The 25,184-nt window shown below is 42.8% G+C and overlaps 3 protein-coding genes across 3 annotated transcripts in view; all 3 read right to left on the bottom strand.

The window, feature by feature from the left end:
• Positions 1 to 958: 958 nt before the first annotated feature.
• Positions 959 to 4,675, bottom strand: sumo3b (small ubiquitin like modifier 3b). Its single transcript, XM_076747502.1, has 4 exons — positions 4,543 to 4,675; positions 3,591 to 3,719; positions 3,338 to 3,409; positions 959 to 2,243 (listed from the first exon to the last, which is right to left on the bottom strand). Exons 1-4 carry the CDS (start codon positions 4,561 to 4,563, stop codon positions 2,178 to 2,180), a joined length of 288 nt encoding a protein of 95 aa, XP_076603617.1. The 5' UTR covers positions 4,564 to 4,675; the 3' UTR covers positions 959 to 2,177.
• A 341-nt stretch (positions 4,676 to 5,016) lies between these two features.
• On the bottom strand, positions 5,017 to 9,465 carry pttg1ipb (PTTG1 interacting protein b). Its single transcript, XM_076746165.1, has 7 exons — positions 9,255 to 9,465; positions 8,857 to 8,912; positions 8,100 to 8,208; positions 7,515 to 7,617; positions 7,063 to 7,128; positions 6,502 to 6,548; positions 5,017 to 6,111 (listed from the first exon to the last, which is right to left on the bottom strand). The coding sequence occupies exons 1-7, from the start codon at positions 9,349 to 9,351 to the stop codon at positions 6,068 to 6,070; spliced, it is 522 nt and encodes a 173-aa protein (XP_076602280.1). The 5' UTR covers positions 9,352 to 9,465; the 3' UTR covers positions 5,017 to 6,067.
• A 1,274-nt stretch (positions 9,466 to 10,739) lies between these two features.
• The window catches only part of myo10l3 (myosin X, like 3), a 55,901-nt gene continuing 41,456 nt past the window's right edge, over positions 10,740 to 25,184 (bottom strand). The window contains exons 22-41 of the mRNA XM_076746802.1: positions 24,253 to 24,359; positions 22,179 to 22,589; positions 22,053 to 22,083; positions 21,095 to 21,922; positions 19,556 to 19,679; positions 18,989 to 19,232; positions 18,775 to 18,870; positions 18,477 to 18,570; positions 17,310 to 17,365; positions 17,069 to 17,211; positions 16,766 to 16,960; positions 16,469 to 16,626; positions 15,934 to 16,057; positions 15,047 to 15,344; positions 14,729 to 14,936; positions 14,456 to 14,592; positions 14,169 to 14,292; positions 13,631 to 14,086; positions 12,760 to 12,951; positions 10,740 to 12,581 (exon numbers count right to left, since the gene is read on the bottom strand). Of these exons, the coding sequence (XP_076602917.1) occupies positions 12,477 to 12,581; positions 12,760 to 12,951; positions 13,631 to 14,086; positions 14,169 to 14,292; positions 14,456 to 14,592; positions 14,729 to 14,936; positions 15,047 to 15,344; positions 15,934 to 16,057; positions 16,469 to 16,626; positions 16,766 to 16,960; positions 17,069 to 17,211; positions 17,310 to 17,365; positions 18,477 to 18,570; positions 18,775 to 18,870; positions 18,989 to 19,232; positions 19,556 to 19,679; positions 21,095 to 21,922; positions 22,053 to 22,083; positions 22,179 to 22,589; positions 24,253 to 24,359 (4,131 nt within the window). The 3' untranslated portion in view covers positions 10,740 to 12,476. The remainder of the gene's footprint in view (positions 12,582 to 12,759; positions 12,952 to 13,630; positions 14,087 to 14,168; positions 14,293 to 14,455; positions 14,593 to 14,728; positions 14,937 to 15,046; positions 15,345 to 15,933; positions 16,058 to 16,468; positions 16,627 to 16,765; positions 16,961 to 17,068; positions 17,212 to 17,309; positions 17,366 to 18,476; positions 18,571 to 18,774; positions 18,871 to 18,988; positions 19,233 to 19,555; positions 19,680 to 21,094; positions 21,923 to 22,052; positions 22,084 to 22,178; positions 22,590 to 24,252; positions 24,360 to 25,184) is intronic.

Raw genomic sequence — 25,184 nt, 5'->3', positions numbered from 1 at the left:
TCTCCTTCTTTCCACTAGTTCAGGCAATCCAGGTGATTTGTGAAAGTGGCACCATGAAAAACAAGCCTGAAACAGTTTAATTGGTGAATTAGCTTCTCACCAAACACAACATATATTCATCCATGAGGCTGTGCATTAGAAACCAGAGGGGGGTTTAAATGTATGGGTGGAGGGGGCACCTTGCAGCTGCATCCCTGAGAGGTCTGGGGAAATATGCGAGGCTTCAGATATCTCCACGAGGAAATATAAAATGCAAAGGAGATGCCAGAAATAAAGGCAGCACAATCAGACCACTGTGAGGAGGCTCACAGGGAGTTCATCTGGCTGCACAGTGAAGCAACATCTGTGAAATGAAGTCCTCTTAAATAAGAGAAGACTCGTGAAGTTATGGCCTTCACAAGGCTGGAGTGGAGCAACAAACGTGTCTTTGTGTTTTAATTTCAGGGCTGGAGATGTGTGGACTCAGCAAAGCCAGCAGTGACCCTCTCGATCTTCAGAACAACAATGCCCTCTAATGTGTGTAAAGGGTATCGCCCATGCGGGATCAAATCCCTGCGTACAGATGAGCTTCTTTTAATATCTTCAAATCTTTTCAAGGGACACTAAAACAACACTTAATTGTGGCCTTGGACAGATTCACCTCTGTTGCTGGGCATCACATCTGGAGACAATGACTCCTGGTTTCCACAATAACAAATTAGTGGCCAGAATGTTTATTTGCACCTCTGGTTACACTAAACACTCACCACAGATCAAACCACCATCCCGGTTAGGCCTGATCATTTCATCATGCAGCCAGCAGTCCTCCCTTACACCTCTTAACAGCTGCATGCTCATTTCTACCCAAGATGTGAATATTTCAAAACATTTACGCCGCATTGTGTAGTGCAGAACAGCTAAAATATTAATTTTATAGCATGCGAATGGAGGGTAATATATATATATATAATTCAAGAGGTTGAGTATCAAACTATATTTATTGTATACAGTATAGGGACAACAAATAATGTACAAAAAGTGGAATATCTGCCATGGTCACCTTGCAAATCTAACAAACGTGAATGTTTAAAATGAAGGCGGACATTCTTATAAAACAAGATTTCTACCAACACACGAGTCAAAACAAACTAAGCATCTGTTGATGACGTTCGGATAAACTGATGGACAAATGGATTCAGACTGGCAACACAGCATCGACTCAATATTTGTCTATACAACGAAAAATGCAATGTGTATAATCTTAGATGATATCACTCAATTTCTGAACTGGTGAAGGTGAATTATTTTTATTCTTAAGTCCTGAAAAGCTGGAAAGAAAATCCATTTAAGACCACTGTTAGAGTCACGGTAACCCTTTTCCATCCACAGTTTATATATTAACCAAACCCTTTTATAAAAGAACACTGTTCATTTAGCTTTTTGGTCCAGAAACATTACTGTACTTTATTTACCATTCAGTTAAATCTGCATTGAGGGTGACAGCAATGAGGTAAACCATCCATAAGCATCTTTCTCTGCATTTTTCTCAGCAAATATTTAAGCTAAAATGGACATGGATACAACAAACTGTTCATTTAAAAAGAAGACTACTAAAAGTAACATGAGAAATATGTCATAGCGGTTCCCGTCTGTGGAGAGAAACCACAGGCTCCTTTCCAGCAGTCTTCCTCATTGCAATATCAAGTACATGAAAAAAAAAAAACAAAACACACGTCCATCCTGAAGTTGAATGTTTACAATGGTTTGGAAAACTGAAACAAAAAGAAAAAAAAAACAAAAACAAACAAAAAGATTTTGGCATGTAGTTCAGCTTATGGTTTATGGGACATGCAGGAGGTCATCTCAACACCAAAAGAAAGCAGTTTTTTGTTTTTTTTTTCATTCTGAGCCACATCTGGTCTGAGCCGTGTCCCTGCCTCGGACAATTTCAAATCATCCATTTATGTGAATAAAGCCTGTTTTTAAAAAATTACCCTGCATCTCAAAGTGAGGATTTGGCCCCAGATGAAAAAAAAAAACCAAAAACTAGGATCTTTTATGTTGTGAAGAGCCTGACGTGTAGCCGAGCACAGTGGAAAAAAAAAAAGAAAAGAAAAAAGAATCAAGTAAAAACAGAAATGAACAAATACAACATGAAAATAATGGTGTGGATGTTCTTCCAAGAGTCCACATCCCACTTAAGAACAGACTCCTCCTGTCTGTTGTTGAAATACATCAATAGTGTCTTCATCCTCCATCTCCAGCTGCAGGAACAAAACAAAAAGACATCAGTCATTTAAGAGCCAAGAAGTCATTTATTCTTTAGGATATGCTAAGAGTTGGGTATCAAACCCTCAAAACTTTTTTGGCACAAATAACAATGTGTCGTGTACTACATGTTTAAAAAAAAAAGCACCACAAGCTGGCATTAGTTTGTGTTTTTGTCAGCATTTTTAGACAAATGTCATAATTTCCTGGATGGCTGCTTGTGTTTTAACCTTTGGCTTCTTTTGTTAAATGAAAAAAAAAAAAAAAAAAAAAAAAGGTTGCAAAATAAACATCCTCACAGTAAGTTACTGAAGAAAAGCATTCCTTTAGTTTCAGCACTCAAACTCTGGTATCATACAGGGGTACATTTAAAACCCTAAATTAAGCCCTAAATGAACACTGCTCTTTGCATTGGGTGTGTTATCAGGTGTCTTTTAAAAATCATTTTCACCTTGAGCCAATGAAGATAACACCCATCCCTCCACATGACAGATTCATGCTGATCACACAAATACGATCAACGTTCACGAAGCTTTCATGAAACAATCTGGCATTTTGAGAAAATACTTTTATTAGCGCGTTTAGATTTAGATAAAGACCTGTTGGTAAGCTAAAAATGAAGCTAGAGGCCAGCTGGTGATTAGCTTAGCTTGTGGAAACAGGGACTCTGCTAGCCTGGGTGTGTCGAAATGAAACCAAGATAACGTTCATTCAGATCAAGCTCAATGAATACTGCAATTAGGCCAATAAATGGGGACATTTTAATAGGAGCAAACTGTCTTTCACTTCTCTGTCACAAATCAATTTAGATACCATAAAGACACATACTGTGCAATTAAAAATCACTGCGGGAGTCTCCTCTCCACCACACAGCCCAAGAGGACTCACAGCACACACACACCGCACAAAATCACACAATGCACAACGATCAATGGCACCATCTTCACTGTCTCCATCACTGATGGATGGATGGATGTTTAGTAATTGCTCTGACAAATACTCATCAGTTTGTGCTTTAAGGAATAAAAATCAAGTATGACTGACCAAAAACAAACTGTTAAAACATATTCAACAATCAGCATTCACCAACCTGTGCAGGTGTGTCTGTTTCATTAATTGGCTGTCCATCAAACCTAAACCTAATCTGACGAATTGACAATCCCTGCAAAAGAAAACAGACAGAAATAGCATTTTAGTGAGATTTTGCATTCAGTTAGCCATCAACAAAACAACATAAACAGCTTGATGGTAAGACATAATGTTGTATATTAAGTCAGCTCAGCAGTCTACAGTCAGCACACAGTTCGAGAAGTTTCTGTTCCAGACTTTCAGAGTAAACGTACCTGTCTTTCGCAGTATGCCTTCATTAGTTTGCTGAGTGGAGTATGCCTTTTGATTTTGAACTGTACGACTGAGCCATCCTGACCAGCTACCTTGAGGTTAATGTGGTCGTTCTCCGTCTTCACTCCTTCCTGCAACAAAACCCGTCATCATCATCATCATCATCAGCAGCAGCAGCAGCAGCGACACACCTGTGATCAGGTAACTACAGTACAGGAACGACATCGACTTCAGTGTGCGCCCACTGAATCGTGACACCATTACACTCACGTAATTTGCAGGCGACACAAAGACGCAGATGGGAGTGTATTGAAATTTAATCAAGACTAAAATCATTCAGGAAGACGCTTCCTCTTCCTGTTTTAATATCTGCCGTTACTACAAGCAACCACCGACGCATTCCGGTGATGGCCGCCCGTTAATCTGAACACCGGCATAACGTCAATCTGTAACAACAGCAAAGTTAACTAGCCGGCTAATTTAAGTTAGCCATATTTATGAGACGAGCTTGCTCCTAGAGGCGGGCTTCACCGTCCAAACAGCGCTCTCAAACACCGTTACTCCTTTAGCTTCTTCCCCTGGTTAGCATAGCAAGCTAGTCCCCATGCGAACTGGCGCAGAGAGCCACAATGGCGCAAATGAAAGGAAAAACAAATCATTCATTTCACTGGTAATCTCTGATACCGACGATGGCGAACCTCGCTCCGTTAAACTGCAAACCAGTGAGTAGCAGTAGCAGACGCAGATGTTAGTGGGACAGTGCAAACACGACGACTGTGCGCCTAAAGCCAAAAAGATCCGCAAATTGGTCAACCTTTGTTTTCTCCGTCGACCCGCTCAAATGCGGTATCTGGAGCCTGGAAGCAGGGCTAGCTTAGCAGAACGTGCTAACATTAACTTACAGCTGGCATCATGAGCGGATGGCGGCAGAGACACACCGAGAGAGTTACTGACCTTTGGCTTTTCTTCGGACATTGTGCTATTTTCCCCGGATTTATTGATAACGTGCAGACAGGCTGTTAACGGTGAAGCGGGTTATCAGCTCCTCCGGCTCTTTCGCTTGGACCAGGAGCGCGCACTGAAACGTGGGCTGTAATTCGACCAAAACGGTCACGTGCTCCGCTTTTCCTCGGGGCCGCGGATACGTGAGCGCGCAAGCTAATTTGCGCATACCCGTGAGACAGGTAAAACAAAAGGGCCCCTCTGCAAAGCCCCCCTTTAATCCACTCAAAAGATTTAAACTAAAGATTCACGTAGTTCACTTATTAAACTTGAACTCTATAGCAGTTTGAGGTAGTGAGACAACAACCCAAGCAGAAATATGATGGTAATAATTGTTCCCTTAAGAAAGAAGACTGATGAAGGATAAACAGTTCTTATTTATGGGATGAAATCTAAAGAAACACTAACTCACTAGGTTATAAAGACTCAGTTTAAAAGATTATTAGTATTCTTTAGGACACTGTATCTTTTATTTTTTCCATAATCACTGAAGGGCTGGGCCCAGATGGCAATAAAAATTAAATGGCAAATTGTTCTCTTGAACTGAAATTTCCATGGAGCTCCTCCTTGTCAGGACGGTGATAGAGAGGAAAGGTTGCTGAAAATGAAAGATGAAAGGACGTCATAAAGGATGTATGAATAGAGAAGAAAGGTTTACATGTCCTTACTAAACACCAAAGAGAAAGTGCGAGATGAAAGCACACTGGTGACATTGATTTCCACGTGGGACTTATGGTTCCATACTTTGTCGCTATTGAACAGTTTCTTTTGTTTTTATTTTCACAAAAGCCACTTTGTATTTGGGTTGGCCCCACTTGTATTTGTGTTTGAGTGGATGTGCATGAAAAATGAGCTGTTGTGAATTTGGAAATTAAAAAGTCCCCTCCAAAAAATCTTATCCATTTAATTTCAAGATGGTCACAATTTGACACACACACACACAAAAAAAACCCCCCCAAAAAAATGTGTAAAATGTGTTACATTTTATAAATGAACTTCTATACAAGATGTTGTATGACATGAATGACGATCAGTAAAATTGTGTATATTACAAATATAGTGTAAAAATGAGACTGCGTATCATACAAGAAGCACCACATGCACTGATCTGCCCTGGAGTTGTATAAAATCTTACAATGTTTGCTTTGTAATTTCCTGTATGGACAGAAAAACAAGTTAACTGACCAGAATTCCCTCTAATTTCCTCACATCAAAATGAAGGCATAAGAAATATTAATCTAGCATAACAGCAGAGAGCAATCATGTATAAAAAATATGAAATATTAGGTGAAGAGATCATGTTTAAAATATAGTGCACACCCTGTCAAAACAATTTCAGAACATGTTGTTGACGACGCCAACCGTCTGAAATCCAATCAGATAATCACAGTTTATCAAATGCTACGTGTGTATCATCTATGGCATCAGTAAGATCATCTTAAGGGATTTATTTAAGGAATCACAGCTGAGATTCTTCTCAATGATTGTCCATACGGGCGTATGGATTATCCTTTGCCAGACCTGAAAAGAAAAATGGAGAGACCGATATTAAATATGAAGGTTTATGCAATTAACTCCAACATCCTTGCCATCATTGTAGTCAAAGATTTTGAAATTTATTTAATGTGTATCAGGTATGTGCATTGTATATTTTCACCAGTAGATGGCACTACTGAATCAAATTTGTTGTTCCTTTTTTTTGTCTTAACAGTTGAGGCTTTTTGTTGTTTCCTTGTTTCATCATTCAAATTTCTTTATTTTATTGTATCTATCTTATCTTTCTGTGTTTTTAACTGTTTTTATTTAACTGTTTCATCACTGTGCATGTAAACAAAAGCTTAGTGAAAACAAACACCTCTGACATTCCAAATTTATGTGTATTAACCCCCTCAAACAAGAAATGTGTCTCACCGTATTTCTGCCTGATTTCATCATGTCTCAGCTGCATTTCTGTTCTCCTGTTGGGGAAGAAACAAAGACAAATTGTTAGAGAACAGAGATCGCCGGCTGCACTCGAGCCTGCAGTGTTTGACTCCTGGCGTACAATCAACACAAAGCACTGCTGTAATATGCTGATGGTATATGCCAAAAACCAATATTTCACATTTTAAATAACCTTAAAAATTATATTATGTTGATTATCTGGATCAAAATCATACACATTACAAACCTGATAATCAATTAAATAACTTTAATACTAATAAAACTTAATTCTGGTGCATGGAGGTGGTGATCAATGAGATGTGTTCAAATGTGGCTGCTGGTTTTCCATCTGCATCACTTGTGAGACAGGAAAAAGGTAAAATTGTCTCTTCTTGCAGCCTTTATCATAATGAATATGTGTTTATTTACCGTACATGACAGCAGTGCCAAGGATAGGAGAGACTGTTTACGGCTATATTTCTACTGACTGGCAGACACTAATCTTTGTATTTTGTATCAGAATATAAAGCCATTAAATTGGTTATTGACCTCTCTTTCTGACGAGCCTTCCTCATGCGGTTTTGTCGCTCCACCCTTGCGTCTTCCCTTTTGTTTCTGGAATTCAAGAATATGTGATTATATTAATGTTAATAATAAAAGAACACACACTGACATTGCAATATATAAATGACATGGCGAGACTTTAGCCAAATACAATGCAAAGAATAGTCAGTTAATTAGTCCCACAGTGAAGTATTTTAAGCAAAAACATCACTGTAAATGAACCAGCTTCTAGAAGGGGCTAGAGAATATCTTAATAAAAATAGCAATGTTATTTTCAGAGCTAAACTGCAGATACAAATTCTGGCAGGCTTTTGGAGACGGCGGTGTCAGCCCACCCTCGCAGAAAAACAGCCCTTTGTGTTTTCTCCCCACCCGTCCTCCTCCTTCCACGTCGAACCAGATTTCACAGTTAACGCTTCATGTGACTCGATGCTTACCCGAATCGTTCACACTTGCAGCAGCAGAAGCAGCAAACGAAGATGCCAATGATGATGATGCCAGCAAGCACTGACATGGTGATGATCAGAATCTGGAAGTTTACTGGAAATCAGAGGCACAGAGAGAGACAGGAAACACTCATATTCAATAAAGTGCATGACATTATGAATCCTATCAAACACACTTCTGGATTTTAGTTAACGACTTGGTGGTCTTAGTAGACGTTAAGCCAGTTAGAAGTTTGATAAGGGTCTTCTGTGGAGATAATTAGCTACTGAATCATTATGAAGTCAAGTAATCAATTAGTCAGAAGCATCTAATGACTTTATCTGAAGAAAGTCCTATAAAAGGGCTGTAATCTGCTGAGTGATTTGTTGTTTGACCCCTAAAATTACAGAACACGGTGACAAATGCTCATCCCAAATTCCTAAAGCAAGGTGAGGTCTTCACATAGCTTTTTTGTGGGACTGACCATCTAAAACCTTAAAGTCTTCACACGCATTCCAACCATCAAAGCCCAAAATATCCAAAATATTTGCAGGTTACACTCAGATTAATGGTTATCTGAGGCCTAAGGTTCTTACCCCAACACAGCCCCCACCGGGCATCATTCAATGGACACACACTGCTGGGGGGCAGGATGTTTCCTATAGGGTAGTCAAGGCATTGTTTGGTTGGTGAGCACCACAAGCACTGTAACAAAAACAGCAACAAACACTGAGCTTGGTGTCTTATCTTTGGTATTTATAGAGTATACATATGCTTGTAGACAAACCGGCTTCCAAAATAGTTTGGATGTTGCATAAAAGATGCACAAAACAGAATGTGACAACTTGCTAATAATTTCTGACATATGTCCAATAGAAAGCAGTACAAAGACGATATTTTTAATGTTTGACCTCATCAACTTCATTGATTTTTGTACATATTTGTATATTCTGAATTTGATGTCAGCAGCACGTTTCAAACAAAATGGGACAGGAGCAACAAAAGTCTGGGAAAGTTATGGAATGATCCAAAAACACCTGTTTGGAACATTCCACAGGTAAACAGGTTCATTGGTAACAGGTGATAGTGTCACGCTTGGGTATGAAAGGGGCATCCTGGAAAGGCTCAGTCGCTCACGAGGATGGAGCAAGGTTCACCACTTAGTGAACACATGACTGTATAAAGGATATGACTACATGGGCCCAGGGACACTTCCTAAAACTGCTGTAATTACACAAGTTCATTTGAAAATGACAGCATCCTGTTTTTATTCATGTTTTACACAAAGTTCCAACTTCTTTGGAATCAGGATTGTGGAATAAAGAATATGGTGTTTGCACTGGTTTGACTTACTGTCACATTCTGCAGGCATTCAGCACAGCTGGTGTTGGATCTGAGGGCACAGGGATCTGAAGCAGAGGTGAGGAACTGTGTGTTATTTTGTGAGTCCCAGCCGTTGTATAAACGGGCTTCCAAGAAAGTAAATAAAGAGGTCTGATTTTCTTCAGTGACATCATTTGCAGTACAACAACAAAGTTCTCAGCGAGTCAGACTGACATACTTTACTACAAGAAACAACAGGGTAAAGTTCTCTCTGTTTGTCCGTAATGAGGCGAGTGAACTGAGATGATTATCGTTCATATAGTTAGAGAAAATCCATTTTGCTGCTGTCATGTGACAGCCGCCTGATCTGACTGTGGCTGGACAAAACAAAGCAGAGCAGCTAAAGCTTAAAAAAAAAAGACACTTACTCGGAGCCGGAGAAGGAGTCTGCGCCTCTGTGGTCATGATAATACCGCAGAAAATCAAGGCAGACACCGCGGCAGCAGCTCGGCAAACTCCAGACATTGTGAAGCGAGAGGAAACCTTCGACTCCGTGGAAATAACGAACAAACTAACGCGTGTGAGGAGCCACACTGAAGGCTGGACCTCCAGTTTACGAGGCTGACGTCATGCACTCCTGACGCTGACGTCATGAAAACAGCTGCAGAGGGAAACAGTCTTCAGTAATGTTCAATGTATGGAAAAGATAACTTATGTTGCGTTTTGCTGCTTTCCAACAGAGCTTAAATTTCTACGCTTTATATGCTGTCACTAATGAATTTATTAATGGATAATAGGACATAAAGCTCAAGCTGTGAAAAAGCTGTTTATCCTCCTTCAGCATGACACATTGCATCGACACAAACATTATAAATTCCTGCAAAAAGGCTTCAGAGCATCTGTGCTAAAATTAATTCATTATCAACATATCAGCGTCCACAGCTGCAGACTTTTACGGACTGATTAAGATTCAGTCAGATAACTGACTGCTGACGGCTTATTAGAAACAGAGAAACCTCTTATTAGTGATTTTATTGACATTTGGAAGAGCAGAATTGGCAGCTGCCTGGAACGTTAAATCCATTACTCTTTGTAAATGAATTACTACAGTTTTAACTGATCTATGAAACAGTGACTCTTGATCTTATCAGCATTATGAAGTTATCTGTTGAAACTTGGAAGACATGTAGAGAAGGTGCCTGACCGTGAAACAAAGAGAAACATAGCCAACAGGTAGTTTTTCCTTTCTTTTTTAATTTACCCTCTCATTTATTTCACTTGACCATTAAAAAAACAATAACTAACCACCGACTTTCACCTGTGGAACGTTCAAAGGACCTGCTGACCTGCACAGGTGTTGTCAATTACTCCGGCTGATTAGACCTCCAATGGTGCCTTCAAGTCATATCATTCAGATCGTAATAACGAGAACCCTTGTGCGAAAAACCGTACGAGTTGAAGTTCCGAGACATCGGGGAAATCTGACAGATACACAAGTACAAGTACACACTTACTAACATGTCTGCAATGCCACACCGCAGCTTCATTTAAAAACAGTCCAATATTAACACTGAAGGAATCAGAATTAGATTTCCTGTCCTTCACTTTCGGTCCATACTGCATGATTGCAGCATAAACTGTGCAGCTATTGTGGAGATTATGTGAGGTCCTCAAACTTTATATACTGTTAGGAATGCTAAATGTAAAATTTGCCCCACCCTATGCATTCATGTCACTCTTTACTTATTATTTCATTTTTTTGTTATTCACAAAAATGCAGGTGAATCAGTGTAAATACACATGGGTTACACTTATGCTAGCTGTCTCATGATGTATTTTTACATTATTTACTGTATACACCGTTTTGTCCTAAGGAAGACATGACAGAACATGACACAACAATCACAAACAGCTTTTGAAATACAATAATTTATTAAAGCATCTTTAAATTCTGATATAAAACATTTTTCTGATTTTTCTTCTTCAAAACAATCAGAAATCTCAGAAATACAGTCATCGTCAACGGCAAAATCAGTCTCTGGTGTGGCCGCCGGCAGCTGACCAGATCGCCTAAGTGAGTACGATTGGAGAGCAATGGAAGACGGTGATGCAGTGTGAGGTAAATACTAAGCTCATTATGTTTGGACCATACTCTTATCATGAACTATACTGTAAGTCGTCTGTCATAGGCCTGACTCCTTTGTGTTCATTTACAGTGGAGGAGCGGATGTATCCTCAGGTTAGCAGGATAATACAAGGAATTTAGCATGATGGGGGCAACACACTTAACGTAGGTTATTTTATGTTGACAAGAGCTCAGACACAGGGCACAAAATGGAGAAAATCAATAGTAAGTCATGAACAACTTGTCTATTTCTGGATCTACATTTCTGTGTCCCTGAATGCACAAATAATAGACAAACAAAAGCAGTTGGGATGACGGCATCAACACATTTCCAGCACACTGTTCACCTCGCTCAGTCTGCTTGTTCTCCCAATTCACTGATACTTCAATAAATAAATACCCCACCCTCACATGGCCTTTGACATCACTGAAAAAAACACAGTAACAGACATCTTTAGACACAGACGCTCTGAACAAGCGATATTCTGCCTGCTTCTCAAAACACATCACTTTCAGCTACGAGTTTCAAAGGCGTACTCTCAAGTCAGTACAGAGCAACACAGCTCAACACAAAGGACTCATTCAAAGAAAGAAGCACAAATAGCTCAACTGATTTTTGAGAAAATACTTGACTGCAGTGGTTTTACTGACATTGCATCTCCACTGATGCAGTGGTAATTCATATTGAATTTCTTTGTTTTTGCTGCATTTATTTGACTTCTAAGAGGCAAATGTAACACTGGAAGCCATAACTACCATTGAAAGTTAACATATTCCATTCCTGAAAGGCTGTATCTGCACTGAATCTATTAGTCCAGGAAAGTTAAATAAAAAATCAAATAAGGCAAGATGAGGGAGATAATCTCCCCGGGACAGTTATATTAAGCAGTAACCTGAGGGAATCTCCAATCAGGAGAACATTCATTACAATGGGGCATAGTATCTGTCCAAATAACCTGATGGATAAAGGTGTCTACTCACTCATAGTATGTTTGCTACTCCAACTCATTCCTTTAACTCATTTTTTTCCTTAAACAAAATGTACTCTTCTGGAAATTAAAAATAAAAAAAATGCAGTTTGAGATGCTGAATGAATGCTTGCTTTGAACTGTGAGACACAGGGTTTGGTGGAAAATGAGAGTGCAAGCTCTGTGTCATTTTCCAGGATATTTAAAAAAAAATCCATGAAAGGATACCTGAAGTACATTTCAAGTAAGATGTGAGAAATGACCAGTGTGACTAATGAGAGTGAGTAACATGTTTTGAGGGAAGCCACACTCAGGACTGTAAAGCTTAAAATGGTGCAGATGCTTGAATGTTCCTACTTTTTGCCACAAGCAGTAAAGATGAACATTGTTGTGTCTGTACAGAAAGGAATCTTTCTGGATGGAGTTCGTCTGTGTTGCCAGTCAAAAGCTGTCCAAGTGTTTTGATCCTCTCGCCATCTCTGCTTCTTCTCTCCAGGATTGTTTGTTATCCATCAGGTGTACTATAGCTGAGTACATTTTGGGTCCTGTCAAGTCAGTCACCTGATCCAGCTGGTTCCATAACTGGACACAGACTTCACGCTGCAGCGCTTCTTCACGATCATGTTTATGTAGGCTTTCATGATCTTTGTGATCTCTCCAACCTGGAGAAATGTGCAGATGAACCACATGGTCAGAAGACTGGCAAAGATATACAGATGTTTCTACAATTTCTTTCTTATAAGCAAGTTTTTTTCTGGCATATCAACCATATGAAACTCTGAAATCCTGCTTCCTCTTACAAACATACATAATTTAATATCTGCAGACAAGGTGATGTACCTGTGGTGTTTCAAAGAACATTTCTCTCTCATCCACAGTGATCTTGTAGGTGCAGGGCTGCGGAGCGCCAAAGAAAATGATGTGCTCGTATGGGAAAGTCTCCAAAGGCTTGGGCTCGCCTCTCTTGTAGACAGACACGTTTTCAGCACTTACACTCAGCCACAGGTCATGAGGGAAACCTCCTTCTTTGCACTATAAAGACAAACACAGGAACACATGAGCATCGTCCAGTGTGAGCAGTGGACTGGCAACTAGAAATGCACTGATCTGATCTGCTGGATTAGTATCAAGGCTGATAGAGGCCTTTTTAAGCAGATCGGGCATCAGCCAAGACTGACGGATTCACATTAAAGTAACAATCTTGAATAAATAAATGTCTGTTCAGGCACTATCTAAAGCCGGATGAGGTAACACAATAATGACCGAACCTCGGTCCACTGATGAAAGTACTGCAATATTTATATATATATATTGCAGTATTGTGAACTGGGTGTCAGTCTCGGCATTCCCATAAAAAATGTTGTGTTAAGTTACTGCTAATGCAAACTGAACACTTCCTACTGCTGCAGCTTCATAATAAAAGAATTTAACTGGTGAAACACGAGTTGACTTTCATTATGAAGGAGCAACAGGAAATGCAATGTTTGTCACTGTGACTAGAACCTACCGCTATTGTTCATCAAAATTGCATCTACAAAACAAGACAATGACAATATTTTGTTTTAAATATTGCAGGGAGTAATGGAACAGGAAGGAGCAGCCACAGATGAAGCTGCAGGCGACACCCTGCAAACCTCCAACTTCTCAGCAAAGTAACCTGAGAAAACCTTGACTGACATCTAACCCAAAATCGAAGACCCAGTAAGCTTACCTCAACGTCAAACAGTGTGGATCCATACCCTGGCCACTCCTTGATGATGGTCATGTATTTGAGCATGGCCTGATGCTGGTCCAGACCCCTGAGGCGGGACCACTTCTCCACGATGCTCGCCCTGGTCGCAGACATCTCCTCCTTTATCCACATCTCCAACATCTGCTCTTCCTCCATGCGCTGCTTCTTCATCGAACCCGTCTTCAACCCCCGTCGCAGGGTCCCGTCCAGGAAGCTGGTCCTCCGACGCTCCAGAGTTTGGCCGGACCCTGAGGCTCCCCCCACCTTGGTAAACTGGAGAATGCGGCTGCGCAGGCGTCCCACAGGGTAGACGTTTTCCAGGCTCCAGGTGACTCGTGCTTTGTCTCCGTATAGAAACTGCAGGCGTAGCGCAGCCAGGTGCTGCAGGGTCTCTTCTCGGGAAGGGAAGTGGCCCCGGGTCAAACTCTCATGAGCCTGAAGGAACAACAAATCATCATTAGCACCAACTGCAACATGTGATTAGAAAGACTCTGAATTAAAGAGGAGTAAAACACACCTGCTCAAACATGAACGCAAACTCCACTCCTTCTTTTGGCATGCTCTCCACATCCAGGAAGCAGTAGAGTTTAAAATAGAGTTTCCATTGGCCGTCGTCCTCACCTTCTTCACTGCCAGCCAGTCTGGTGGAAAAGACACAAGCTTGTCTCTTACAAAGCGATGTTTTGTTCCTTTCTTGTCATTTTAAACAGGTGTACCTCAATGGGTGTTTGGTTTCCTTTGTAATAGGACCCTGAATTTATAATAATATCATCAATTACAGTATCCAATAGACAGATAACATACCTTTCAAATTTAGCCAAAACATCAGCCACAAGAACCCGGCTTTCCACAGCTCTGTCAATAGTGTTGTTGTGTTCAAAGAGTGCAAACATGTTCCTGCTGTCCTCCATAGCTAGACCTCTGATTAGCTTCTCCACCACCTTGACAAAGCAATCCAAGATAAAAAAAAGCTTAGTGCGTATAAGCATATAGTTTTGTTTTTTTTAAATAAGAAGAAGATATCTTGCAGAGGAAGATTTAAAATAGCCTGTGTAGCAACAACTGCAGCTCGCTCACCTCTCCAGCGGTGGTGTGTGAGTTGATGGAGATCTTGCAGGAGCCTCCTCCGTGGCAGTACACCGTGGTGGTCATTTCCTGTCTGGTAAGCAGTGCCATGATCTCCTCTTGAGAGGGAACAAACTCTCTGGTCTTGGTCTTCTTCAGGGACTCACCGATGAAATGGGCGAACATTTCAATCTCTGTACCAGGGAACAGCTCCTTAATCCTGCAAATGCCCAAAGACAAGAAGACAATGAAGTAGAAGTTTCAACCAGTTGTGGCCTGTGACCACAGGATTGTTATGAATTGACGGCACAGGTCCAAAACACACAGCACCTTTTGAGGTGAAACTTGAGGTAGCGTAGGATGCCTCGGCTGGGCAGGAACGTGCAGCTCATACAGGTCAGGAGATGCCAGTGGGCGCGATTGGCAGGACTGTTGGGGTGCGGGACGTGATTGGTTTGTTTGATCAGCTGACAGTAAACCTCATCTCTCAATGACCTCAAGTCCTGACAGGTCTGCAGGATTCCCTGGATGATCGGCACAGGGTCTGACACTGCCTCCATCTCCTGCAGTGAGTTGAAAATCTTCACGGCCTCATCCTGCAGGCTGGTGTAACCCTTTTCCTTTTGCACTGACAGACAGACAGAGACGGGATTTTAATTCCAATTCAAACTCGTTTCCCGGCTTTATACCTGCCCTAAGTAGTAATGAATCAAATGGCATTAGAGGACTTTCAAACAGAAGTGGCAGTGAGTGGGAGGCTTTTAGTCTGAAGTTGCTGTATTCCTCCAAGCACACAGTGCTGTAGAGGTGGATCACACAGCCATCTGTTTTATTTTTCTGTGAAAATAATGACACCTGTATTTTTTTTTACTCTTGCCAATGAGCTTTTATGTTTATATACCTCTCACAAACACGCGACGCAGGAAACACATCACTCCTGGCTGAATTACACAGGCTCCTCATCCACCACAGAATTCATTTTAATATTCTTCTGATTACTTTTAAATGCCTGTAGTGTGGCACCGCTTTACATTTCAGAACTGTTAACCCCTTATTCTGCTCCGAGATCAGTCAGAGATCGCCTCAGATCATTTAGAGGTTGTTAAAAGTTCCAGGGTCCAGCTTCACTTCTAATGTGTTTTATCCAACAATGCAAATGCAATATCTAATTTGGACAGGGTCAGGAGAGGTCAACAGCAATAGCTTGCAACACTCACAGTGGACGCTGACATCTCCATAGGGCAGAGGTAGAAGAGGGGAGTGCAAAGGATGCTGGGTGTATCTCAGGATGGGGTTCCTCCAGTACGTCTGCTCCACAGCCTCCACATTCAAACTGCTCTCCTGGGCAGACAGACAGCTGGGTCAGTCATCTTAAAGTAAAGTGATCATTAACTATGATCAAACAGAAGTTAAACAAACAGAAGTTTAGGTTTAAGTGAGTTCGTCAAGTCAGTTCAGAAACAGCAGTGACGGATGTTATCATTGCAGCACAGCTAGGAAACACTGTATGTCAGGAAAAAAGGTCAGCTTTAGTGTTGAAGTGAAGACTTAAAGGAGATCACAGCACACACTTAGTGAGTACAAGTACCTCACTTCACTACAGTGTGTGTCCCTGCCAAAGGTTTGCATGACTGAAAAGAACTGGAGTTAAAATAATATCACACGTAGCACAAAATTTCATAGCAAGACATTGCACACAGTTATTAGCATAGCGTTAGCAACCTAGCACACCAGTGGGAGAAAAGGAGATACCTTGATGTCCCTGATGAGTTGCTGTGTGGGCGTTTCAATGGGAACCTTGCTGTCTATCGCTCCCTGTATGGCATTCGCCCACCGCATGGCTTCATTCAACATTTTGGTGTAAAGACGGTAAGAGTGTTTACGTCCATGGACGATTATATTCCAGTAACCTGGATCAACAAGGCAGAAAGCAATTAGAAACAAAATCACTCTTCTCTACAAATTGCTCTGAAAAATTAGCAAATTAAACTCATTGTCGTATATTTGCCTTGATAACTGGGAAGACAAGTAAGGTTGATCTGAACTGACCTGTGTCCTTGAAGACCTTCTCATCCGGCTGCACCACAGAGCAGAGACTGTTGAGGACCAGAGTTCCCAGTTTGGAGGCGCTGCGCTCCGATGACTTGTAGTAGTCCAGAGAGTTAGTGGTGAGAACAAACCAGCGCTTCTTCAGCTTCAGAGAGGTGCTTTTGGCTCCTGATTTCATCTCTTTATGTAGCCAGCCTGAGAGAGGATAAATAAATGAGAGTGGATTACATTAGATTTTTGTATCTGACCGCATCGTAAGTCCATGAGTCCTCTCTCAATGAGTGTGTGTCTCAACTGACTGACCTCTGACTAAGAACTCCTGCCCGTCAACCCTGGAGTCGCCCTTGGATTTCTGCAGCAGGCCAATCCAGTGGTGCATCTCCTCGGGTGTGTCTGTGTTGCAGTGGATCACCCGGTTAGCGGTGATGATCACAAATGAGTTTGGTCTGCAAGACACAAAATACAGATTATACTGTGCACACGCTGTCATACCACTTAGGCTGTAGCATCAATGCATCTTTTAATTTTACTGGTCGTTCCTCACCTGTCAGGGTTGTCTGATGCACAAACAGAATCAATCAAGCCGACATCTAGTGTGCCCTGCACAGAGAAAAGAGGGGTGAATTGAAAGAATAGCTGTTCGCTCATTAGCAAATATTTTCCTTGGTGGGTTTTCTTCAAGTTGCATTATATTTCTATGATTAAAACTAACTGACTTAACCTGACAGTAAATACCAGAGAGCAGTTTTATTCTGAAAATGTGATTTAAGGCCTTGACCATGAACTGTAACGTCTTCCACACATTTACTCTATTGTTAGTTACACATTCTTGTTAGTGCAATGCTTTGTTTTTGGGTTATCTGGAAGGGTCCGGAGAAGTGGATTGTGGGGAGAGTGAACAAAAAAGGTTACAAAAAAAGAAAAGAAAATGACCGACAAATGCTTGAAAAAAAACATCTTGGTGTCAAGGAGATGTAGAAACAGGCACATTTGGCCTACTGGATCCTTGAGGGTTGGAGTGAAAAGGAGAAGGGGTTCCAAAGGGAGTTGGGGTTGCTGGCCATGGTCTGCTGGTATGCAGTCTGAAGGCAAATGTGTGTAGAGCTGTTGTGAACGGCTCGAAAGTCAGGCAAAATTCACGTGAGGCACAATGAGTAGAATAAATACAGACAATGGCAGATTTTTGAACAGTCCCTCCTCGAGTGAATCCAGGGTGTTGCCCTTGTCCACACATATGAAAAGGGAAGGAAGTGATAGTTTAAAAAAATAAAAAAAGCTTGAGGCAGAAGTTTGTTCAGTTCCTGTCAGTTTAGCAATCGCTTCATGAGGCTGAGATGTCTAATCCCAACACTTGTTTAACTCTGACAGTGAATCACATTACATTTAATAACTAACCTACATAACACGGCAGCACATGCAGGACTATACCTCATTATCTCATATGGCAGAGCCCTGCTGTATATATTTGCTAGCTTCTTTCTATTGTTTTCTGCCTTGTTTAATTTTTGAGTCTGCAAATGCTGTGACATGTCATTTGACATCCATAAACAATGATACACCAGTGTGTGTCTGCCGCTTCATCTTAAATTATTATATGACCCAAATCTGGACCATCATACTTCATCTGATTCAGTTACATGCACCATCATTACTGCTGAAAAATGGAGTTGAGGCTGGGGCCCAGGCAGTAGAGAGGTAAAACAGCACTAACCACTGCATTCTTTGGGTTGGCCTGTTCGTGGTGCATCTCCATGAGCTGCTCCGGGCTGGCGCTGTGGACCCGACTCAGCACATTGAACCAACCACTGGATGGGGTCAGAGGGAGGTCAGAAAGTAAAAGTCAGCAAACATGTAATTGAAAATTACACCATGAACTTCCACTGGCAACCACAAGGGGGAACTTCATCTCCACACATCACTGTCAGAGAGATGCTGACCAAGTAAAACACCACCTACAGAGCAGCCGCAGTTAGTTGACTGTTTCTGTAGAATATATGGAAATAACACACCTGGCATCTTCTGGAGACTCTGCATAGATGTGGTATGTCCTCTCCTCGGTCACAATATTCAGTGCATTTTCCTTCTCGTGATTGTCCACGATCTCCCTGCAGAGAGACCCAAAGGAGACCAAAACTTAGTGAAGCATTTCTTTTGAGAAACAATAATCAGATCCCCAATTTAAGTGAACAAAAAAGAAAGAAAAGCATGACTCTGCACACGTACTTGGCTGTGCGCACGTCGATGGTTCCTTTCAGCTTCTCTTCGCTGTCATTCTCAAAGTACATGAGCTTCGAATCCCGCAGGACGAACCAGCGCATCTTCCAGTTGCGCCGAGACAAGGTGGACATACCTCCTCCCTTCTTGTAAAGCCAGCCGGATTTGACGGAGTCCTGCTTGGCCCGAAACCACATGAAGGTCTCGTCCTTCAGGACACACCAGCGACGACGCCAAGGGATCATGAGACCACCTGAGAGAGGGAGAGGCGCGGAGGGCCGAGGGAGAAAGAAAGGCTGTTTATTTATGTTGTTTCATGTGAGATCTCAAAATGAAAACAGCACCCACACACATTCAATACAATACATGAAAAACAAACAATAAACTACATTTAACAAAAATATACAGTGAGAGCAGACGAGCACTAAAACCTAAATAAAAGAAAGCAAACAAGAACGAGACAAAGAAAGCCTGTTTGACGTTTCTAAAACTGACGAAACAACCACACAATCTGGGTTCAGCTGCACATAAATCATCTGCGTGGCTGCTGGCCAGTGATTTGGTAAAACTACTCACTCTTCATGTAGAGGTAGCCGTGGAAGTACGGAGGCCCGCTGCCATTCAGCAGATTCACTCTGCCATTGGAAACTTCCTCATCTGTGTCCACATAGCCATTGTTGTCCTCATCGCTGTCAATGAACTGAAACAAACAACATTTAGGATTTATGAATGATTGATATGAGCAACACGTGTGCTGCCTATTACTTATTAAAGCCTGCACTTTGGTAATTCAGTTAAAAGAAAGAATAGGTTGGGGTTCCTGAAGACAACAGGAAGTCAGAGTCAAGAAGGCAGATTTCGCAATTTGAGTGTTTAAACCAGAGCCAAAATCTGTCTGACATTGTTGTTCCTATGTTGTCAACATCACCATAAAACTGGTATATACACATCCACACACACACACACACAAGCAGTCCCTCCATTCCCTTTGACATTTTGCTGATCTGACAGTGTCTGAGGTCTCTGCTTGACTCGCAGTATCTGGGAATAGATTCACATGCTCATCAGCAGAGCCAAAACAAATAAGTGCAACAGTGTTTCACTGTGATCGTAACATGAGCTGAGCCTTTTGATATGTTAGGAGAGAGGATTCAGGCTCGCACATGTGCACACTGGATATTGGGTATGCAGTTTAGGTGTTGAGTGGATGTGTGGGAAGAATAATATACCCGGAGGAAATCTAGGTGTGTGCCAGCGAATGTGTGAACAATGCCTTAAGTTAGATCTGACATGGAAATGGAAAATGCAGCAATTTCCATGTTTGGAAACAATATGAGGGTAAAACATATTTTAAAAAAATCAGAATTTTTCCGTTTCAACTGTAATTCAAGTCACTTTCTTAAACATAATGACCAATTTTTCCAAAGGGATGTCTGTTTTGTATAACTTTACAAAATCTACTTCCACTGGTCCCTCTGATTGGACGCCAAACGACTGCCCATCTGGATTAGATCTGTAGCATTAGATAGAAATGATTCTTAGACCCCGACCACATGGATATTTTCCTCTGCGTTTGGGAAAGAAGTGTTTTAGGTCACAAAAACAGAGATTTTTAAAAAATAAAAAATAAAAAAATAAGCTTTTTAAAGTGCAGATTTTTCAAAACTCCAGATTCTGTGTATCCGTGCGTTCATCTAAAATGGAGCGTTTGGGAAATGATGATGCCAATTTGAGCGCTTCCAATGTTGCTTTGTGCAATGAGCACATATCTGAGACAAAGATAGCGAATGACTGGTTAGTTTACAATAGGCTAGCACTGTTAGCCTACGTGCCAGACAAGTGTTTAATAACTGTAAGTAAAGTAATAATTAGCTACTATTGTTTGTGATTTTAAGTGACCACCAAGGGAAAATAAGCCAGACTCAGAATGTTCTTCTCTGGGGTTTGACGTTCACTTTATGGCCACCTTCTGACCTGGCATGCTTGTTTTCTAATCATTTTTATGTTTCTGCGTGTACAGAGATATTTTGTGAAACAAACATCACGTGGGGGGAACATCCGTGTTAAATTATATCCGTATACATGCGGCGAAGGCCTTAGCCTCGTAGTTCTCACCGAGTCCGAGCTGCCTCTGAAGGAGTCCAGGCTGTTTTGGGTGCATGAGGATTTTCGTAACACCTCCTCATCTGTGATATGGCCATCATTGATGCTAGCGCCCGAGCTCCCGTGAGCCTCCTCAAACTCCTCCTGGTCGTAGTCCGACTCTGTGTCTGGCAGGTTTGAGTGGGACGGCTCCTCGCTCACAGGCTCAAAGTCTGACCCCCTGCTGGCCGTCTGGCACGACTGCCTTTCTCCATTAGTGATGACAGCAGGAGGAGAAGCTCTGGAAGTTTGGGAGTCTGTGTGAGGAGGGGCGCTGCTCAGTCCATTGGGGGTAAGTGAGGAGAGCTTTCCCGGTGCAGGAGAGGAGGCTGAGGAAGGGGTGTCCACTAGTCCTTCTGCAAAGGCAGGCGGAGGAGGGGGAATACTGTGGAACACCTCCTTGTCCAGAGGAACCACAGCCGGAGGAGGGAAGTCAGGCAAAGGAATGCACTCGTCCTCAGCGTGGAAACCCTCATCCACCTCCTCCTCAGCCAGAGGGGCGGTAGATTCAGTCGGGTCGTGGAGGTTCTCCTCACTCGAGAGGGACGGCTCCAAACCGCCAAAGTCCAGGAGCTCCAGAAACTCTGTCGCCACACGGGAGGCTTCCTTCTCCAGTCTGTAGATCTCGGCGTCTCTCATTTGGCGTCGCTCCTCCTGAGAGACATCTCCGAGGAGAGAGACGCCGTCTTCCTGCTGCTTCTGCAGACGCTCGATCTCCCTCTCCAGCCGCAGGATCTCCTCCATCTGACGGCTCTCCTCCTCGGAGGTGTGACTGTTGGACAGAGTTTGAGACAGCTCCTTCTGTAGACGGGACAAGGAAAGACGGAGGGACATATTAAATACTTCATGCCGCCACACTCACGCCTCATGACGTGTTTAGTTATGTGAATAATATTGTTTTTGTTTTTAGGGTTAATTGAAAAAGATTTACCTTCTGAGAAACACCGTTTACCAGCGAGTTCCTACAAACAAGATAAAAAACATCGGGTTGACAAATGTACTCATAAAGGAATGATCAATAAACGCTTCTTCATCGTATCACAAAAAGTCACTCTACCTCTTCTCCTCTGCTTTAGCTGCCATTTTCTCCTCTTTCTCCTTCATCAATCTCAGCTCTTCCTTCCTCATCAACTCCTCCTCTTCCTCCCTCCTCTTTATTTCCTCGTCCATCTGCCGCTGCCTCTCCTCCTCCTCCTCCCTCTTCCTCTTCTCCTCCTCCTCCTCCCGTCGTCTCCTCTCCTCCTCCATCCTCCTCCTCTCCTCCTCTACTCGCCTCCTCTCCTCCTCCTCTCGCTTCTGTTTCTCCCCCTGGAGCTGGCGATAGAGGGCTCGGCCCAGCTGGCCTCTGTGGTGTTTCTGCAAGATGACGGACGCCACGCGCAGGCGCAGGAAGGCGCGTCTCCAAAAGTGAGCGCGGTAGTTCTTCTGGATGGTGACGACGCTGGATAAAACCCTCTTGTACTGTTTCCTGATGAGGAAATCAAAGGCACACATTGGCAGTCAGCATCCAAGCACAGTCCCGTATCTAATCCAACATTATCTGAGAACATTGTGTGTCACCACAGACATATTTGTGACGCTTGTGCAGCCCGCTGGCATTCTCTGTTTAAATAAACACACTGGTAAAAAAGCCTGTACATTGTGAACTGCGCAATGTTTAGAGTCTGATGAGCTTGTGCTGTTCCATTGCGGCCGTGTGGGCTGCTCTGTTTAGCCCTGTGACTAAGCCCCATCACCCACCCACTGTGCATGCATTGAATACACACACGTATAAAACACACGCGCACACAAACGCACGTGACTTGTAAAGGACCACACACACTGCTGTGACTCTCTGACCCTTATTCTGGCCTAGTCTCCGCAGTAATCACTCCATGGCCTCTGACTGGTCTCAGGACAGAGATAATGTTACACAGAATAATACAAAGGCTTTACTTGTGTCTTTAGGGAACTTCCCGAGCCTCTGTCTTTAGTAGGAGCGGCTCTGAAGGGATGGGAACTCGCAACCTGGACGCTGTCATCAGTCCCATTATACTCTCCCAATGGAGCCTTTCATAGGACTGTATGTGACCTTACATAGAGCAGCATGCAGGTGGGGCACATCTATATTACGGTACATGCCTCGGGGTGTCTGCATGTGCAGGTTTTTTTAACCACCACAGTGATGGATGTCCTGTCTGACAGGCAGAGTGATGAAAGAAACTTGCTGCTCAGGCTGAAAAGGTTGAGATTTATTCAGCGAAAATAAACATCAGCTGAACTGCTGATAGTGTAGCAACAAATTAAAGTCTTGTTCATGCCCGCATATAGCTAAGTCTGTCCAACTAAGGGGCGTGACGTGCACATCACTCCAGATCAGGTCTTTTCAAAACATACTAACCAAGTGCTTCAGACATTGTAATCATCATGTAACTTCCAGTTCCTCCCTTCTTTTACTTCATAAGTGGCTTTAAGATTGATCTCATTCCTCACTGTCGAAACATTCAATCTAAAGACTTGTGTGTTTTTTAGGGCACCATTATATTATATAGATCGACTCTGGATGTCTTGTGCATCATTTTAGATGCATTTGAGAAGACTGTACTTGATTAGGATCTCAGGACTGAAACATCGTAAAACAAAGTGGGTAAAAGTGATCCACAGTGCAGATTTTTTGCAATCAGAGTTTATGATTCGCACACCTGTGTGGAGTCCAAGAACTTTGTAGTAAGTGCGACACAGTCCTCCAAAATTCTGCTGACACAATTGGTATCTTTGGAAACTCTGGGACTCTAAATTTCTTTAAAAGTTCAGTAGATTTGAACAATGCATGAGTCCGTAATAAGTGAACCACCGGCGAGTCAGCAAGCTTGAAGAGGTTCATACATATTTCACTTTACTAAACTGAAATAACTGTATACCTTTCATGCACTAGCGAATCTGTATGCGTACAACATGCACTGATACTGTATATGAACCCACATAACACACACAGACAAAAAGGTAAACACGTGTGCAAAGGCATGCACATATGCACATAATCCAAGCCCTCCCCAAACACACCCAGGCTGTACACCTCTATTACAAAACAAACACTGACAACTGTCGCTGCCACTCAGCCCTGCACCCCTCCTCCACACTCCACCGCTCACCTTGCCACATAGCTGAGGATGTGGGCGCGGATCACCATGCCAGCCCTGCGCCGCACCTCTTCCCTCTCCTTCTCCAGCCTTTGCTCCAGGGCCTCCTTCAAGAACACCTGCGGGACGAGCAGCGCCACGGCCGACGGGGAGTGACAGAGACAGAGAGACACAGAGAGGGGAGGATGGGGGTTGGGGTGTGGGGGGTGGTGGAAGGAAATGGGATGGATTAGTTCCTCTTCTTGGTAAGGCTGCAAAAGAGGGCCCACAGAGATGTGAAGGGCCCCTGTTGTCTGTTGGCAGCAGTCTGTGCCCGCTGCAGAGGAAACTGTGGTGCAGCTGAGGCTAGCAGGCTCGCCACTCGCCCTGACTGCAGAGCAGAGCAGAGAGGAAAACTGGCACCGAGACTGCAGTGTCGCCGCTAATGCCGCTGCTGCAGAGCCTCATTGTGTTCAGGCGTCCTTCCTGAGCTGCTGCTGCTGCTGCTGCTGCTGCTGCTGCTGCTGCTGCTACCGCTGCGTTGGTAGCTCGACTGACGTGCACAGGCAGAGAGGCACAGAGAGGGAGGGGAGGGTGAGGTAGGGAGAGGAGGGATGGAGGGATGAGGGGGAGGGATGGTGGCTGGTGTCCAGATAGAAAGCCACACCCCTCCTTGCTCTTATGAAGGGAAGGAGAAAGAGTTTAGTTAACCCTTCCCTCGCTCCTAGAGACTCTTTTTCAAAGTTGAAACGGCCTCTGTGGGACATTTGACAGCCTACACCTCCTCCTAACCTTAAACGAGAAATGAACACACAGTAGCGACGTGACATTATAAAACATAATCAGATTTGGTCTGTCTGACCATGTGAGCCGGCTGGGAGAACCAACCAGCTGCCTATCTGGGTTTATGTGATAATGCGATATCTGTTGCTTGCCTTTAGGATCAACTGAGTCTACAAGGGGGA

Source organism: Chaetodon auriga, chromosome 13 (genome assembly GCF_051107435.1).
Source record: "Chaetodon auriga isolate fChaAug3 chromosome 13, fChaAug3.hap1, whole genome shotgun sequence".
Classification (NCBI taxonomy): Eukaryota; Metazoa; Chordata; class Actinopteri; order Chaetodontiformes; family Chaetodontidae; genus Chaetodon; species Chaetodon auriga.
The sequence above is the reverse complement of the archived record's forward strand: the minus strand, read 5'-3'. Positions and strand labels throughout refer to the sequence as shown.

Excerpts from the sequence above, each read along its gene's own strand:
- sumo3b (XM_076747502.1), bottom strand. The coding sequence starts at position 4,563 with ATGTCCGAAGAAAAGCCAAAG. Across the intron at positions 3,410-3,590 it reads AGGCATACTGCGAAAGACAG|GGATTGTCAATTCGTCAGAT; the intron begins GTACGTTTACTC and ends TTTCTTTTGCAG. Across the intron at positions 2,244-3,337 it reads AAACAGACACACCTGCACAG|CTGGAGATGGAGGATGAAGA; the intron begins GTTGGTGAATGC and ends TTGTTCCTGCAG.
- pttg1ipb (XM_076746165.1), bottom strand. The coding sequence starts at position 9,351 with ATGTCTGGAGTTTGCCGAGCTGCTGCCGCGGTGTCTGCCTTGATTTTC. Across the intron at positions 7,618-8,099 it reads CCGGTGGGGGCTGTGTTGGG|TAAACTTCCAGATTCTGATC; the intron begins GTAAGAACCTTA and ends TCTGATTTCCAG. Across the intron at positions 6,112-6,501 it reads TGAAATCAGGCAGAAATACG|GTCTGGCAAAGGATAATCCA; the intron begins GTGAGACACATT and ends TTTTCTTTTCAG.